This window comes from Lingula anatina, chromosome 1, assembly GCF_051362555.1.
Source record: "Lingula anatina isolate TDL-2025a chromosome 1, LinAna3.0, whole genome shotgun sequence".
Classification (NCBI taxonomy): domain Eukaryota; kingdom Metazoa; phylum Brachiopoda; class Lingulata; order Lingulida; family Lingulidae; genus Lingula; species Lingula anatina.
Genome location: NC_141767.1, coordinates 22,998,054 through 23,012,129, shown reverse-complemented (window position 1 = coordinate 23,012,129; position 14,076 = coordinate 22,998,054). Strand labels below are relative to the sequence as shown.

Here is a 14,076-nt window from a genome sequence, read left to right as displayed (position 1 = left end):
TTCTTATGTAATGATCCAGAAAGAAAACAATCACAAAAACTGACACAGCACAATTTCAAAGAAAATGCTCCTAACCTCTAAACCATGAAACAAAGGTCTGTGTTGTATAAAAGTAATACAAAAATCGATAATACAGACGTTTACTGTACAAGAAAATTTATTTGAAGAAGTGGTTGGTTTGCATAGATTTAAAACACCAGCGAAACTTATCAATTACTTAAAACAATGAACTTTCAATTAGAGTTGTGTGGGTCATGTGAGAGAGAGATTTAACATTCGTACAAAACGACCGTTATTCAACTGTTGTTTAACGATTTACATTTTTCCAGTCTCAGTGGAATAAAGGGAAGTAGTTTAGATTTTGATTCATTTATTTGTAAATCTAACTATCTATTCAGTTGTTTATCTTTCAATTTATCAATTTATCATTTAAGAGGCTTAACGCCAATGACAGTTTGGCCTTAACGTGAAACTACTATGTGAATCTCAGTACTTTCATAAAATCGATCTCAGTATAGCCAAAGAGGTTTAGTGATAAAATTCCTTGGTATAACAGACATGTGCTGTTCACTGTCACGTGATTGTCACAGGTGACACCAGGTGGCAGGTTATAAGGCACATGCACACGATGTCTTTCAGTATAACATAACGTACATGTAGACCAACGTTATTTAATTTGTAGTGTAGAAAAGTTTTACAATACTAAACGGCGTCGAGAAATAAGCATTTGTGATTGTTCACAAAGCAGCGCCCTAAGCTTAAGAATCTTCTTCTAAACCTTCTAATTATTACAATATACGTCATGGTATGTTTTGTTAAAGTTATTGTGCTTATTCTTGGGTAGGGGAGACCGGGGCTAGTTGGACCCCGGGGTAAGTTGGCCTCCCATCAAATCTCTTTAATAAAGTTACTTTAAGATGCTAAATTATATCATCTGGACTCACTGCCGACGCTTTCTTAGCACTATGGGATGCGGTCACTTTACAAAATGATGTGATCAATTCTTTTACCCCATAGTTACTTTGTCATAAATTTATGGGGGGGGGGGGGGGGCAACTTACCCCGGGGTCCAACTAACCCCGGTCTCCCCTAGTTATCTGTGTATATGTAATACAAATGCAAAACGCATTCATGTCACACCTATCACAACGAATTTATTAACTTATCCACTGATTTCTTGACTTAATTAAGGTACTTTCTCGAAATAATAAAGCTTTTTAATTTTGTCAATGGATTTCTTGCTTTGTCAACGAAATAAAGAATAGTTACATGATCTACTGGTATCACCTATTTGTTTCTTATTTGCATTAGCCGCCATTAAGGAAAGAATAACTGACCAGTATGCCTCATTTCACCATTTTATGTTTACATGCACTGCGCCCCTGTCTGTACCCCCTATTATAAATGACAGGGCAATTGATTATTTCATGAAACAATTCAAGAAAATGGGCATTCCACTCTTGTTATTGGATAAGACCCTTTTAGTGCATTGTAACATATTTATTTCCAGACTGTTGGTGTCTTTGATTGTTTCTCTTTCAAATCACATGATCAGACATGATAAGAGTACAAAACAAACGGTTTTGTCCATGGTGACGAAAACATTAGATAACGTCTTTAAAGTCTCTCAGTTCTATGTGCGATATTGATTTCTACTGGCCTGCCCTTTCTATGAACTTTTTACCTAGTAAAAGACAAGTATAGAAGGGGAGAGGACAGAGCAAACTGATTTCAACTGGCAATGGACAAATGAAGTTGATCTATAGTACAAGAAATAGGTCCTTTCAGCTATTGTTACAAATTTATAATGAATTTCTATTACCAATGAAAACTTCTATAATATAAATTGTTTTTGAAAATTATGGAATACCTAGTAGGTTTATCTGAAGCAAGATGCATTTTTGTAAGCATAGGGACCCACACAGCTTGTCTAATTTCACTTTTGAAATCTTGGTAAATCCCAAACAAGATATGGTTCTATGAATTTGCAAAAGTTTTGTTTACAGATATATTGAATTCGTGTTTATCTCTTACTTTTATTCCCGCAACTCTCCTTTTAACATACATGTATACAAGTCATTTGCTACGTCCTGATAATCCTAGGGAACCATGGGAATACACTTTGTTGAACGTCAATTTTTCAACACGGTCTCGGACACTGAAGGACTTTCTGCCACGACTGATAATGGTCGTTAGTGTACCGAATGATCCTTGGTGCCATTGTTGATTTGCAAAGAGTGACCATAAAAGAGTAAATGATAAACCTTTTCTTCAGTTCGCATACTTTGTTTTCGAAGTCTACTACATTCGAGTGAAGATTCATCCATTTATTCATTAACTGCTGATGAGTAACGCAAGGATAAATATCAGTTTTGCTCATAAAATAGTAATATCATATATGAAAAATATCATTTTGAGTGGGCCTCCAAGGAAGCACAACATGAGCAGAATGTTGCAGAAAGTGATTGCCATTTTATTATTACATCTCATGTTGGAAAACTTTTGTGCAGGTAAGCAAACATTGGCATAACATACTGATTCTTGTTAGAACGTTCTTCAAGCGGGAAACTTGTTCTTCTTCATTTCGTCTTTTTTATACTTATGTGGGTGATTGTAACAATTTGTCGACAACTATTTGATGAACCTCTGGGACGTTCAAATACCAAAAGTTGGAAAGAATGAATAAACAAGGTTCCTAAACTGAACTTATGAACCGCATTTTTTGGTATACATCACTAGGCAGTTGCCCGCCTGACTTTGAGTATTGGAACGGATGGTGCTACCTCCTTGCCCCACTACCAGGATCGGCCTTGTCGTACTCAGAGGCACGGACTGAATGTAATAGACACAGCGGAGCCAAGGTGGTTAGTGTACACAGTTCACTGGAGCAAACCTACCTGTATAATAGGATGGAGGAACAATGGTACGTGTCAAAGTATTATCAATATGATTATTTATCATTTGTAGTTATAGTTCCATTCAACTTACAGAATACTGGGTATTGTAATAATAAAGATTTTTTTAACAATGTTTTGACGTATTTCTTAAATTTTTTATAATGATAAAAGTTTTAATCTCTAGGCGTCGTTTGAAATTTTGATAATACATTTCATGAAATAAACCTCAATGGTTAAAAGATAATCTTTCCCAGTTTACCATTGAATGTGATTTATCTGCAAGCATACATGTAGGGCAAATATCACACCCGAACAGAATAACAAAACTTACGGGTGTAAAAGAAAATATACAGATGGGTATTAACTGTCTTTAAAATGTTCATTCAAGTTCGTCACGGGGTAGCAGCACTTGCGCTCAAGGGACATGGAACAGTTTGTGGCGTGATTCTTCGTCTGGGCGCAGTCATTGGGACGGTGTTGGTGGGTCACAGGTCACATATACCGACTGGGGAACATTTGAACCAAGTGGAGGTGATTTCTCTTGTGTTATACGCGCATAACAATGGCTCTTGTATAACAGTCTTTGATTGAAGCTCATGATTAAACCTTTCAGTTAATTTCATATTACTACTTCATTTTTTTTAAAATAAAGGTACCAATTCACGGTTGTGGGTTTATGTATGTGTCTGCATTCTTTTATACTTTAATTGTTTTATTTACCTTTTGCAGCGTAAAGTTATGGTTACCTGTGGTCATCATTAATAACGGATGTGTATTGATGTCTTGTTTTCTAATCATAGCCCAAGTATTTCATCCAGCAACATGTATTTTTTTCTGTTTTGTCTTTAGACACCAGTAAACAGTGCACGCTCATGGTACCTTACAGCAAGGTTTGGCAAAAAAGAAACTGCGCAGAGCATCATGCATATATCTGCAAAGTAGCACCTACAGTAACGATCAGTAAGTACATGTATGAGTGACGCAGATTTGTTTTTGTGTATAAGAACAACTTAATTACTGTTAGTACTGGGCCACTTCTTAAAATTTTTTCGATTCACACCATTGTGGTGTATGTACCGTAAATAACGATAAATTCCAATGGATGAAAGTCATTTTGGTATGGGATTAATTACATGTACATGTATGTGTATATTCTAAACACAACCTTGGTCTTTCAACACTTTGCGTGAGCTCAGCGGACTTGAAATATCATTTTTCCACATGTGCGCATAAACAATACATGTCCATTCGTTTGTTGTTGGAATATACTACATGCACTTAAGCACTATCTAAAAGACTTACTGGTGTGCAATTGTCTTGAATTTTACCATGAATTACTCAGTTTTCATCGGACACGTATTGTTCACTCGACACATTTCCAAATAAAAAAGAAAGCCATGACAATAGCTTTAATTCAAACTGAAATTCAAATTCAAAGATGCTGAACTACTCCCGACACATTTTTAAAATGCAAGTTTTCACCAAAATGTCAAGAGAAGTCCGGCATGCTCTGTACGTTCAAACAATAAAACTTCAAGCGATAAGGTTATGAAATACTCAATTACCTTGCAATGTTTTCTGGAGTGACCAGATATCATTGAATTCGTAGATCATATATTCGATTCTCTAAAATCATAGCCTACGTTACAGATTTTAATTATTGAAATAAAGATATTCGGACGGGTGGAACTGATGAACAGTGTCAATTTTTATAAAGAAATATTTCACTAAATCAACATTAACTTATCACATCAGTATTTTTCTTTGCAGTGTCACCTTCGCTAAGGTACAAAGGGCTTGCGTGGAATTACGCTTTAGAAAACCACGTTTTAGAAATTACCAGCGTGAAAACGGCAGTGCAGTGCGCACAGAGGTGTTTCAGGAAGGCTAAGTGCGCATCTTTTAATTTGAAGACTGCACCGAACGAGAACGGCCAAAGGGACTGTGAGCTCAACGACAAAACTATCAAGGGAGCGTACGGGGATTATCAACCTCGATACGATTACCGTCATTATGAGCCAGCAAATGATTGAGTAATATCTGCGACGTGAACCCATTTATTTAAGAACAAATAATGCCTGATCTTAATTTTGACGTCAACGTACTGTCTGGCTACGGAGCTTTGTTAGTATCATATTAACTTTTTTTTATTTTCATTTAAGTTTTATTTTATGGAATTTTCACCGCGGTGAAAATTATTTCTACCGCGGTGAAAATTATTTTCACCGCGGTGAAAAATAATATACACCGCGGTGGGAATTAATTTTCACCGTGGTGAAAAATAATTTACACCGCGGTGGGAATTAATTTTCACCGTGGTGAAAATTAATTTACACCGCGGTGGAAAATAATTTACACCGTGGTGGAAAATAATTTACACCGCGGTGAAAATAATTTCCACCGCGGTGAAAATTCCATAAAATAAAACTTAAATGAAAATAGAAAAAAGTTAATATGATACTAACAAAGCTCCGTAGTCTGGCAGTTCTACGCTTTTTTGGGAGTGACTTTAAAACGAACCATTTTCTGTAGTTAAAGCCGTCTTTTCCTTTAAGTTATGTATGACCTGGCAATAAGCAGTCTAGTATAGCTTAAGAGTCAAAAGCCTAGAATCTACGTATTGGACGCCCATGTTGGTAAAACCCTGATAAGGTTTTCATTTCCTGGATACAGAGACTTGTAACGATAAGCCTTTTTCTTAATTGAAGGTATATAGAAACTGGATTGAATGTTCATTCAAGCACACAGAAACTATTTTTCTATTACAGAAGATAAAGTGTTAAGTGCAAAGCCTTGATTAAAGTAAACATAATCTCAAGGACTTTTTGAAACAGCCAATGGTAAATGATCCTCAAGTCTGATATGGGCTGTTCCACAAAGAAACCACATTCCACAAATTTAAAAGGAAAATGTCATCTTTTAAACAAAGGAAAAAAACTTTGGTCATATCTGCTAGTACTCTTAGCAACCTCTTTATTTAAACAGAATACAAAAATTGTTGATAGGCATCTATTTTAATCTGCGAAACTAAAGTATGATATGTGATAGTCTAAAATTAGTAAATCTTGATTGGTTTTAATTTCCCCTTGGCGCGACTAAACTTTGAGAAACATGTTTTTCTCAAACTGAGGTTGGTCTAAGGCCACCAAGCCCCATTTTCAAGTACTTAAACTGTCCTGATTGCATTTTGAATTACACAAACTCAACCCTTTATCAATAATTCTTTGTATCAGACTGGCATTATTCATTGAGACATGTTATTGCCACCATGCACTTTGTAACCTTAGAGTTTGTTTTTTGCAATCTTTTCTCGGATGCAGTGCAATCAATTTGCTTCAAAAACTTGCATCTCTGCGTTTCTTTCCGATGTTTTGACTTCTTTAAAATAGCTTAGAATTGCTTGTCGCAGAAATCTATTGGAAACGAATTGGGCCACTGATGTAAGGTTAAGGACACTTGTCGGTTGTCCCAGTAAATTCCAAGACAACAAGCGTTTGGTATTCTTTAGAAATGTTCTTTAGAAATGTTGTCAAGACAACGCTAGACGCATTTTAAGGAACGGATTACAATCCAAAGCACCACGCCCAACAACCCTATACACCAAGACACAAACGACAAGTAAGCTTACTTATTTGGTCCAATGTGGCACCATTTTGAAATCGAATGAATAATGTTTAATTGAATTGATAGATTTGGGAATTTTATGCCTGAAAGTCTAAACCATTAGAGACCTATAAAACTTTGGAACTGTGATCTTTTTATGTTTACAAATGACCTTCATGTTATCGATATATTTTGAAAAAAAAATGTGTTGCTTAACTTTTGACCAGCGGTGTGTATAAATGCTCAAAGACGCAGAGAGTAGACAAATTGAATTGTGGCAAAATGTTTCTAACGCATTTTTGAGTCACAACCGGTTCAAAGTTCAATGCAATCTTTTATAAATTGTTTTGAGAGACGCCACAAGCTTCAGGTTGTCCAAGGACTTGAACACCGTTTCCTGCAGTGGGATTATGTTCAAACAAAAGAAGATGATTTTATACATCCTACTTTTAGAGCTGTTTATCTGCCCAAGTGTTCAGAACGGGGTGTTGAACAGTGGTGAGTTGCAAATACATTTATACTTATTAAAGGCGGTTTTCGTTTTAATTATAAAAAAAAACGCTTCTGTATTTTTGTTCTGTTCTGTATTTGTGTATATAAGATACAAAAAATCTTTGCAAAATATAGGTGACCGTAACAATTTTTTTTACACGACACCATGTATAATGGATGTAATGGACTCAACGCATTTTTCCTGTGGTTTCCTATACAGTTAAAAGCAAAATCGTTGTCAGCTTACAGAAGAATTACGACTAAATCACTTCTTGGATAAAAACCGTAAATAGAATATTCGAAATAACTATTTAGATTAAAAGACCCAATTGTCCTATCTTTTTCTTTTCGATATATGTATTTTAATTTGTTCTTTCGCAGCATATGCAGTTTTGCAAATAATAGCATTTTTTTTATTTGTTGAGCACAAACCCTTTATTCTGATTGATTTAGCCATCTGGTGATAATTTTCTGCATTTTTTTCGATATGAACAAATGCTAAAATTGTTTTCATTCATTTTGCCACTAATGGGATATGAGTGATTGCACCACATAGAATAATCACAATAACAAAAGATGCATAACCTAGTACAGTCCTTGTATTAAATGTAGGTTTGCAGTCCATGTTATAATATAATTCTTAGAGCTGCTCTGTAGACAAAAACGTCCGTTATCGTACGAACACAGGAGGATTACCGGCGTCAGTTCATTTTTTTTCTAGGTTTGTTTCTTTCAGCTGTTTTCACTAACTTCGTAGACGGCATTTGATCAGAAACATGCAGGATCGTCGATCGCTGCGGAAATTAAATTCTGATGTATTAATTAATATTCGTTATCAAGTTATATTTGTACTTGACGAAAAGGATATCTCATTGTCTTCTTTGTGTGCTTCTGGTCTGCTTGAGCAACCCAGTTTTTCTTATATGATATCTATATTTACCGGTACTGTTTTTTCATCACTTTGTCATTCCATGTATTGATTGCGATTTAAAACTACCAGGTAAACGGTAATTAAAAACAAAGTGCCATTTATCATACATATGTATTGGCTGGGTTCAGTATAATGAATTTAAACAAGTTATAATGGGGAAAGTTATTACAATATTGGAGTGTAAAAAGAATGATTTTCTATTAATTAATTACTACTGCGCGTCTACGAAGTCAGACGATCCACAACGTTTTACAGCTCACAGAGTGATAACCAAGCAAAACAATCCCATCTATATTTCAATGCGTGTAATCGCTCCTTTGAACATTAAGTATATTCAGAGCATTTTGTGGGCGTAAGTCCAAGATCGAACAGTCATTGTTTTTAAACAAATTGCACTTCGTTTATTTGCTGTGATGTTGTGTTCAGTTTCAGGCACCTGCGACGATGGCTTTGAGAACTGGTCATACTGGTGTTACAGGTTTAAAGTATCGGAAAGACAATACGATTCCGCCAAATCAATGTGTACCTCCTTCCGTCCTGGCTCTAGAATGACTACTATTAACAGCACAGAAGAGCAGGAATACGTACAAAAGAAAATTATTAACTATTGGTGAGTAGAATAATTTTTTCACATATTGAGGCGTGTTAGGCAAAATGTTAGCAGAAATCAATACATGGTTTCCGATTTAAATCAGGACTGGAGACTGGAAAATTAACATTGTTTTGGAAACAGCTAAGGTATCCTGTAACTTGGTTATTCGGTTAAGAAAAAAACAGTTACTTTTATTAATTTTTTAAAAATCCAATTTCAAGTGGCAGCGCATGTGCGATTGGGATATGGACCAGTTTACAGTGGGACACTACTACAACCACTGGGTATTGGGATGATGGGACCATGTCTTCACTTGGGTACGCCAATTGGGCGAAAGGGCAACCAGATAACACTGGTGCGTGCGGATTATAGTCTATAAAAATACCATTATCGGCGCTATAGCGAATCATTCAATAAAAACATAAAAAGCACATAAAAAGTGTCGGATAACATCTGAAATTATTTCAGTCTCATTTTTATTTATCTAAGCAAATTATCTAGAAACGTAATTTAGTAAGCAATTTCCAGCACCCGCCTGTTTTCAAGAAAATAAAGTAAATAAAATACTTTGTTTTCTTGTAGAAGTTATCCGTAATTTTTTTCTTTTCGCAGATTCCAGTAAATCTTGTGTTTCCTTGGAGCCGCCGGACTGGCGGTGGTATAACAATCAGTGTTCAGAAAACAAGTACTTTGCTTGTTACAAAGAGGCCACGGATGTAATCGGTAGGCGTTCTATACTGACAATCAAAGAATAAGAATTTCTGAATCAAAGCATTATGCATTGATGAGAATTTTATACAAGAAAATAGTTTATAAGAATTGATGATCATCTCAGATTTTTACTTTTGGCTTTTCCCAGTCAATGGTGGATGGTCTGATTGGCAAAACTGGAGCCCATGTTCGGTCACCTGTCAACTAGGCAGCAGAACACGTTCTCGCACGTGCACCAATCCTCCTCCTGATGGGGGAGCCGCATGTTCTGGGGTATCTTCAGAATCAGAGATTTGTACTATTCCCACAAGATGCAACAATATGCAAGATACACACCTCAACGGTAAATTACTTTTTTTTTCAAAACGTAATTGTTTTAGATATTATACAGTAACAGTAGATACAGAGAAGCCCGAGGTCGAATTCAAGCCTTGTACGCCGCCTTTGTTTCACAATACGATTTTGAATATATATATTTTATTTGCATATTTCCGGAAGGTCTCCTAAAGGCAAACTGAAGACATGTAGGATTTTCCACCAATGACATATTATAGTTCCAATCAATTAGTCAAAAGGCATGTACCTAGTGTCCTTTCGATGAACTAATATAGGCCTACATCTATCGTTCCTTATATTATTTTAACTATTTCAGAGCGATCACAACATTATACCGGATCAGAAGAAAATTTTTCCTTAAACAATCACGTTATCAAAAGTCAACAAGTACGTTCGACGATACTTTGTGCTGCTCTCTGTGTTAAAACGCCAGGATGTGCCTCTTTTAACCTTCAGTCTAGTGGAGCATCATCGAAAGGGACGAGACTTTGTGAGATCAATTCGGCGACTCGCACATCTTCTTCGGTATCAGACTACCAGTCAAGGGAGGGTTATCGTTACTATCAGCGTTAAAAACTTTTAAACGAGAAATTACTGAAAAGCCAATATTAGGTGTAAATTTTAGAATTAACTTGATCTACATTGAATAATGTGAAAGTGCATGATATGTTACTAATATCCTAAATCATAAACAGTATGTTGTGATGAAAAAATATTGCATAGATATTGGTTACTGTTTCTATTTCTTATTTGTGTCTTCATGTAATTATAATTAGGGACAGACATCGACCAGCGAAACAATTTGCACTGTAAAGATGCGGGAGCACTACCTGAGCTCTGAATAAATTAATTAAACTGGTAGATATTTTCAGTATGTTTCCTATCTCAGTTTCATATTCAGGATTGTTACTGGTTAATACCAATAATCTTTTATTCACGAAGTGCAACATGCTGTTTTAGGTTCTAATAGTAACTGTGGTGAAGACAGAGGAAACACATACGTGACACTGCATAAAACAAGACATTTATATATAGGGGCCAAGTTGCCTGCAAAGAACATAAAAAGGATGAAATACGTCTAGAATTTGCTTTTAATATGCATATACCATTACCTTGTGTATAGGCGAGTTAAAGCAATTATAAACGAACTACTCTAAACACATAATACACGTGATTAATAACCTTTCAGTTCTTCCGTAAAATGTGTACCTGTGCTTGGTTTTGAAAAAAATCTTTGGTTTAGTAACTACCTTCATAGAGGCTGTCATCACAACCGCCAATCAATAACTAATATAATTAAACACGGCTCGTTTTATTAGCAGTTATCACTTCAGATTCTACACTAATACGAAGTTCTTTTCAGAGCGTCTTTCTTTTTATCCTTTCAAAAGATACATGAATACTTTGTCACTAGCCGCCATTACCTATTTCCGTTTTTTAGATTTCAGGAAGTTCCATAGCGTCAGCAATATCGTAAATGACACGCCAAGAAATTGCTTTAACAATGTTACAATTTATTTACACGCACCACCCCGGGTAGCACCTACGCACATTAAACATCAACCACCTGGCAACTACGTGTCCTTGAAAGAAATCTAAGGTTAAAAAACATTGGTACATTAATTTACATTACTGTCAAAAAGAGACTAAGCAAATTCTTTTTGGTTATTATGCTAACAAAAGCGGTTAATGAACATAGGTATAAAATACCATGATTACAGTTTTATTATTCAATACCTTTCGCTTTTAATTTAGCTTGAAGTGCTTTCATTTCTATTTCTATAGCTTGTTGAACTTCCGGTGCCTTTGCCTCCTCTGGCACTTTGATGTTCTTCCACAAATCCATGGACGCCATGTATTCACTGACAAAGCCTGGAGTGGGCTTATCGTCGTTTTTAACAAAAGCATATACCTCCTTCATTATATTATCCAGACCTTTAATTTCGGCAATGACCGAATCCCTGTCGTTCAAATGCAACCCGGTGTGGAGAGTGTCAGAGTCCCTTAGAATCAAAGAAACCGGGTATATAAAAGAATTGGGCATGTGGCCAAAGAATGGCATATGTCGGTTCATGAATTCGGGGCTCATATCTATAGGTTGGCTGACGTAGGCGATTTGGTAGGTTTGTGCATTGAAGACCAGAAGGTGAATGGCGTAGATTAAGTAGTTAAAGTTCTTGTCGTAATGATATTCGCTAACCCATCGCGTATGCACCAGAGTGATGTAATATGGCCATTTATACAGGACATACGGCGTGCTACCTCGGAGCAGTGGTTTGTCTGAATGGACGTCATCAGAAGCTTCTCGGAAAGACTTCCCTGTGTTTTCCACCTTACAGTGGGCTTTGGCTAAATCACATTGTAATATGAGGGTCGGATCCAGGGAATACACAATATACACTTTGTCGTCAACGATCATCGAGACCCAGTTCTTTTCACGGCACTTCTGAGCATCCCCCTCAATCGTCAACAGCCTAGATTCATCGGTTTCTAGGTTGTAAAGATAAATCTGTACGTTGGTTGGTTTTCCTTCGCAGGTTTTGTTGGTAGGTAGATATTTATTAAAAAGAACGTAGGAAACCCCCTTGTGATGCAATACTCTGGGATCGTTAGGTCCGCCAACTTCTCCTATCATAGGGATTGGTATTCCTAAAATTCTTGGAGATGTTACTGGGTCGTAGTTTGAATTCAGGGTCTGACCCATAATGTAATTTTTCATGAGTCTAGAGTTTAATTTCCTTAGTTCAATCAACTTTGGCAGTAGCCAAATGCGCATAATCAACTGGATGTTGCCGTCATCCTTGTAGGTAATCGCGGGGCACATTAAATACACGTCGTCAACAAATTGCATATCGAATTTCGATCGTATGCTCTCCCTTCCAAATTCAAAAACGACCGACGTCGTAACAGACGAAGATACATCCTTAAAGTTTTTCTCGTTACCGAACACTCGTCCGCCTAGATTAAACGTGTGAACATACGTTCGTGGCCGTGTGTCTCTGGCACCTAGGCGTAGTGAAGTTTGCGTGGACTTGAATGGATCGAACACTATGAAATAAGTAACAGCTGTTACCAACACGAAGGCTATCAATAATGGCCGTCTCTTAGCCGCGTATAAAACGGAAGTAAAATTTCTTCGCACACCCATGACCGCTGGGCTGACAGGTAGACCGCCCGTCACTGATATGCCTAGTCTTCCTGCCGTTTATATATATGATGACTGGAAAAAGGACAGTAACAAGAAAAACTGATAAGGCATTGCGTAAAAATTAATGGACTGCTATCTTAAAACGTGGCAACTAATTTCAATACGCCCCCGAAATGTTTTTGTCCTACTTCGGTTGATATTTTTTCAATAAAAAACTCTTTTGAGAATGTATAAGGGTATGCTTACATTTGCATTTTAACAATCAATTTAACAATATGAAATTCAGAAAATAGGTGCAACTTCTAAACGAGCCAGTGTGTAGAAGAACGGTTAACTTATCTTAAACACTACACAATTAACTGAAAATATTTCATAAAAGAAAAACAAACAATGAATTGCGTCGAAAATGCAACATACAAGTAAATTATATCATGCTAAGTTAACGTCATTACGAAACATGAGAAAAGTACGAGATTTTATATTTAGCAGTTCAACGTGATACATCTACCCTAAACACAGAATCACAGCATCAATTTTTAAGTTTTATTACAGTAATCAGAATATATAACCGTTGTTCTCTATGTTTATATATCCGAAAACTCTTGAAGCAACAAACTTACCTGTCGGAGGGGTTATTTCAGCCAAGAACAGCTAAAATATACTTCAGTTCTTCAAGGCTAGTCGGTATTGTGAAATGCCACGTTGCTTTCCATGCTTATATTTTAATATTTGATAGCTTGATACGACGCCACATCTGTGATCACGTTTCAATTATTTACACCAAACTGTATACTATGTTGAACACATACGAAGATGAGGGTGCTAGAATAATTCAAGCTTTTTGAGACATAGGACCTAGTTTGTGTACATATGTACTTGGTATTCAAACTGTATACTATGTTGAACACATATGAAGTCGGGGGCGCTAGAATAATTCAAGCTTTTTGAGACATAGGACCTAGTTTGTATACATATATCTATGTACTTCGTATATAAAGAGATACATTTAGCGGTCTCTTGGATAATCTTGAATGTTGTCTATACACGTTTAGTTCCTTTAGTCTTGAATGTGAGAATATAGAACGCGGTGCAATCACTCTTTTTTAATTCTTTTAAAAGTACTTTTCTTTTCTTTTCTCGTTTTCATTATCTTGACTTTTTATATCTTTTTTTTCTGTACGTTATTTATCAAAATAAAGTACATTATGAATAACTTCAGTTGTACATGTAGTATAATATATGTGCGATTAGTTTAGGAATCTGCTCAATATTTCACAGCAATGTTCTTAAGCCATCATGTGTGAACTACTTTAACTTATAAACCAGTCTTTACAATTATCGCGCAGGTAACTGAATATCATTTACT

The 14,076-nt window shown here is 36.1% G+C and overlaps 3 protein-coding genes across 3 annotated transcripts; 2 read left to right on the top strand and 1 right to left on the bottom strand.

Moving 5' to 3' along the window:
* The first annotated feature begins 2,440 nt into the window (after positions 1–2,440).
* Positions 2,441–4,930, top strand: LOC147764133 (alpha-N-acetylgalactosamine-specific lectin-like). Its single transcript, XM_087002136.1, has 5 exons — positions 2,441–2,510; positions 2,740–2,923; positions 3,286–3,428; positions 3,747–3,857; positions 4,668–4,930. Exons 1-5 carry the CDS (start codon positions 2,441–2,443, stop codon positions 4,928–4,930), a joined length of 771 nt encoding a protein of 256 aa, XP_086858262.1.
* Positions 4,931–8,272: 3,342 nt separating this feature from the next.
* LOC147764132 (uncharacterized) lies at positions 8,273–10,407 on the top strand. Its single transcript, XM_087001603.1, has 5 exons — positions 8,273–8,533; positions 8,737–8,870; positions 9,128–9,238; positions 9,375–9,569; positions 9,879–10,407. Exons 1-5 carry the CDS (start codon positions 8,337–8,339, stop codon positions 10,133–10,135), a joined length of 894 nt encoding a protein of 297 aa, XP_086857729.1. The 5' UTR covers positions 8,273–8,336; the 3' UTR covers positions 10,136–10,407.
* Positions 10,408–10,635: 228 nt separating this feature from the next.
* On the bottom strand, positions 10,636–13,438 carry LOC106152295 (uncharacterized). Its single transcript, XM_013525814.2, has 2 exons — positions 13,331–13,438; positions 10,636–12,782 (listed from the first exon to the last, which is right to left on the bottom strand). The coding sequence occupies exon 2, from the start codon at positions 12,708–12,710 to the stop codon at positions 11,289–11,291; it is 1,422 nt and encodes a 473-aa protein (XP_013381268.2). The 5' UTR covers positions 12,711–12,782; positions 13,331–13,438; the 3' UTR covers positions 10,636–11,288.
* Between the last annotated feature and the right edge of the window lie 638 nt (positions 13,439–14,076).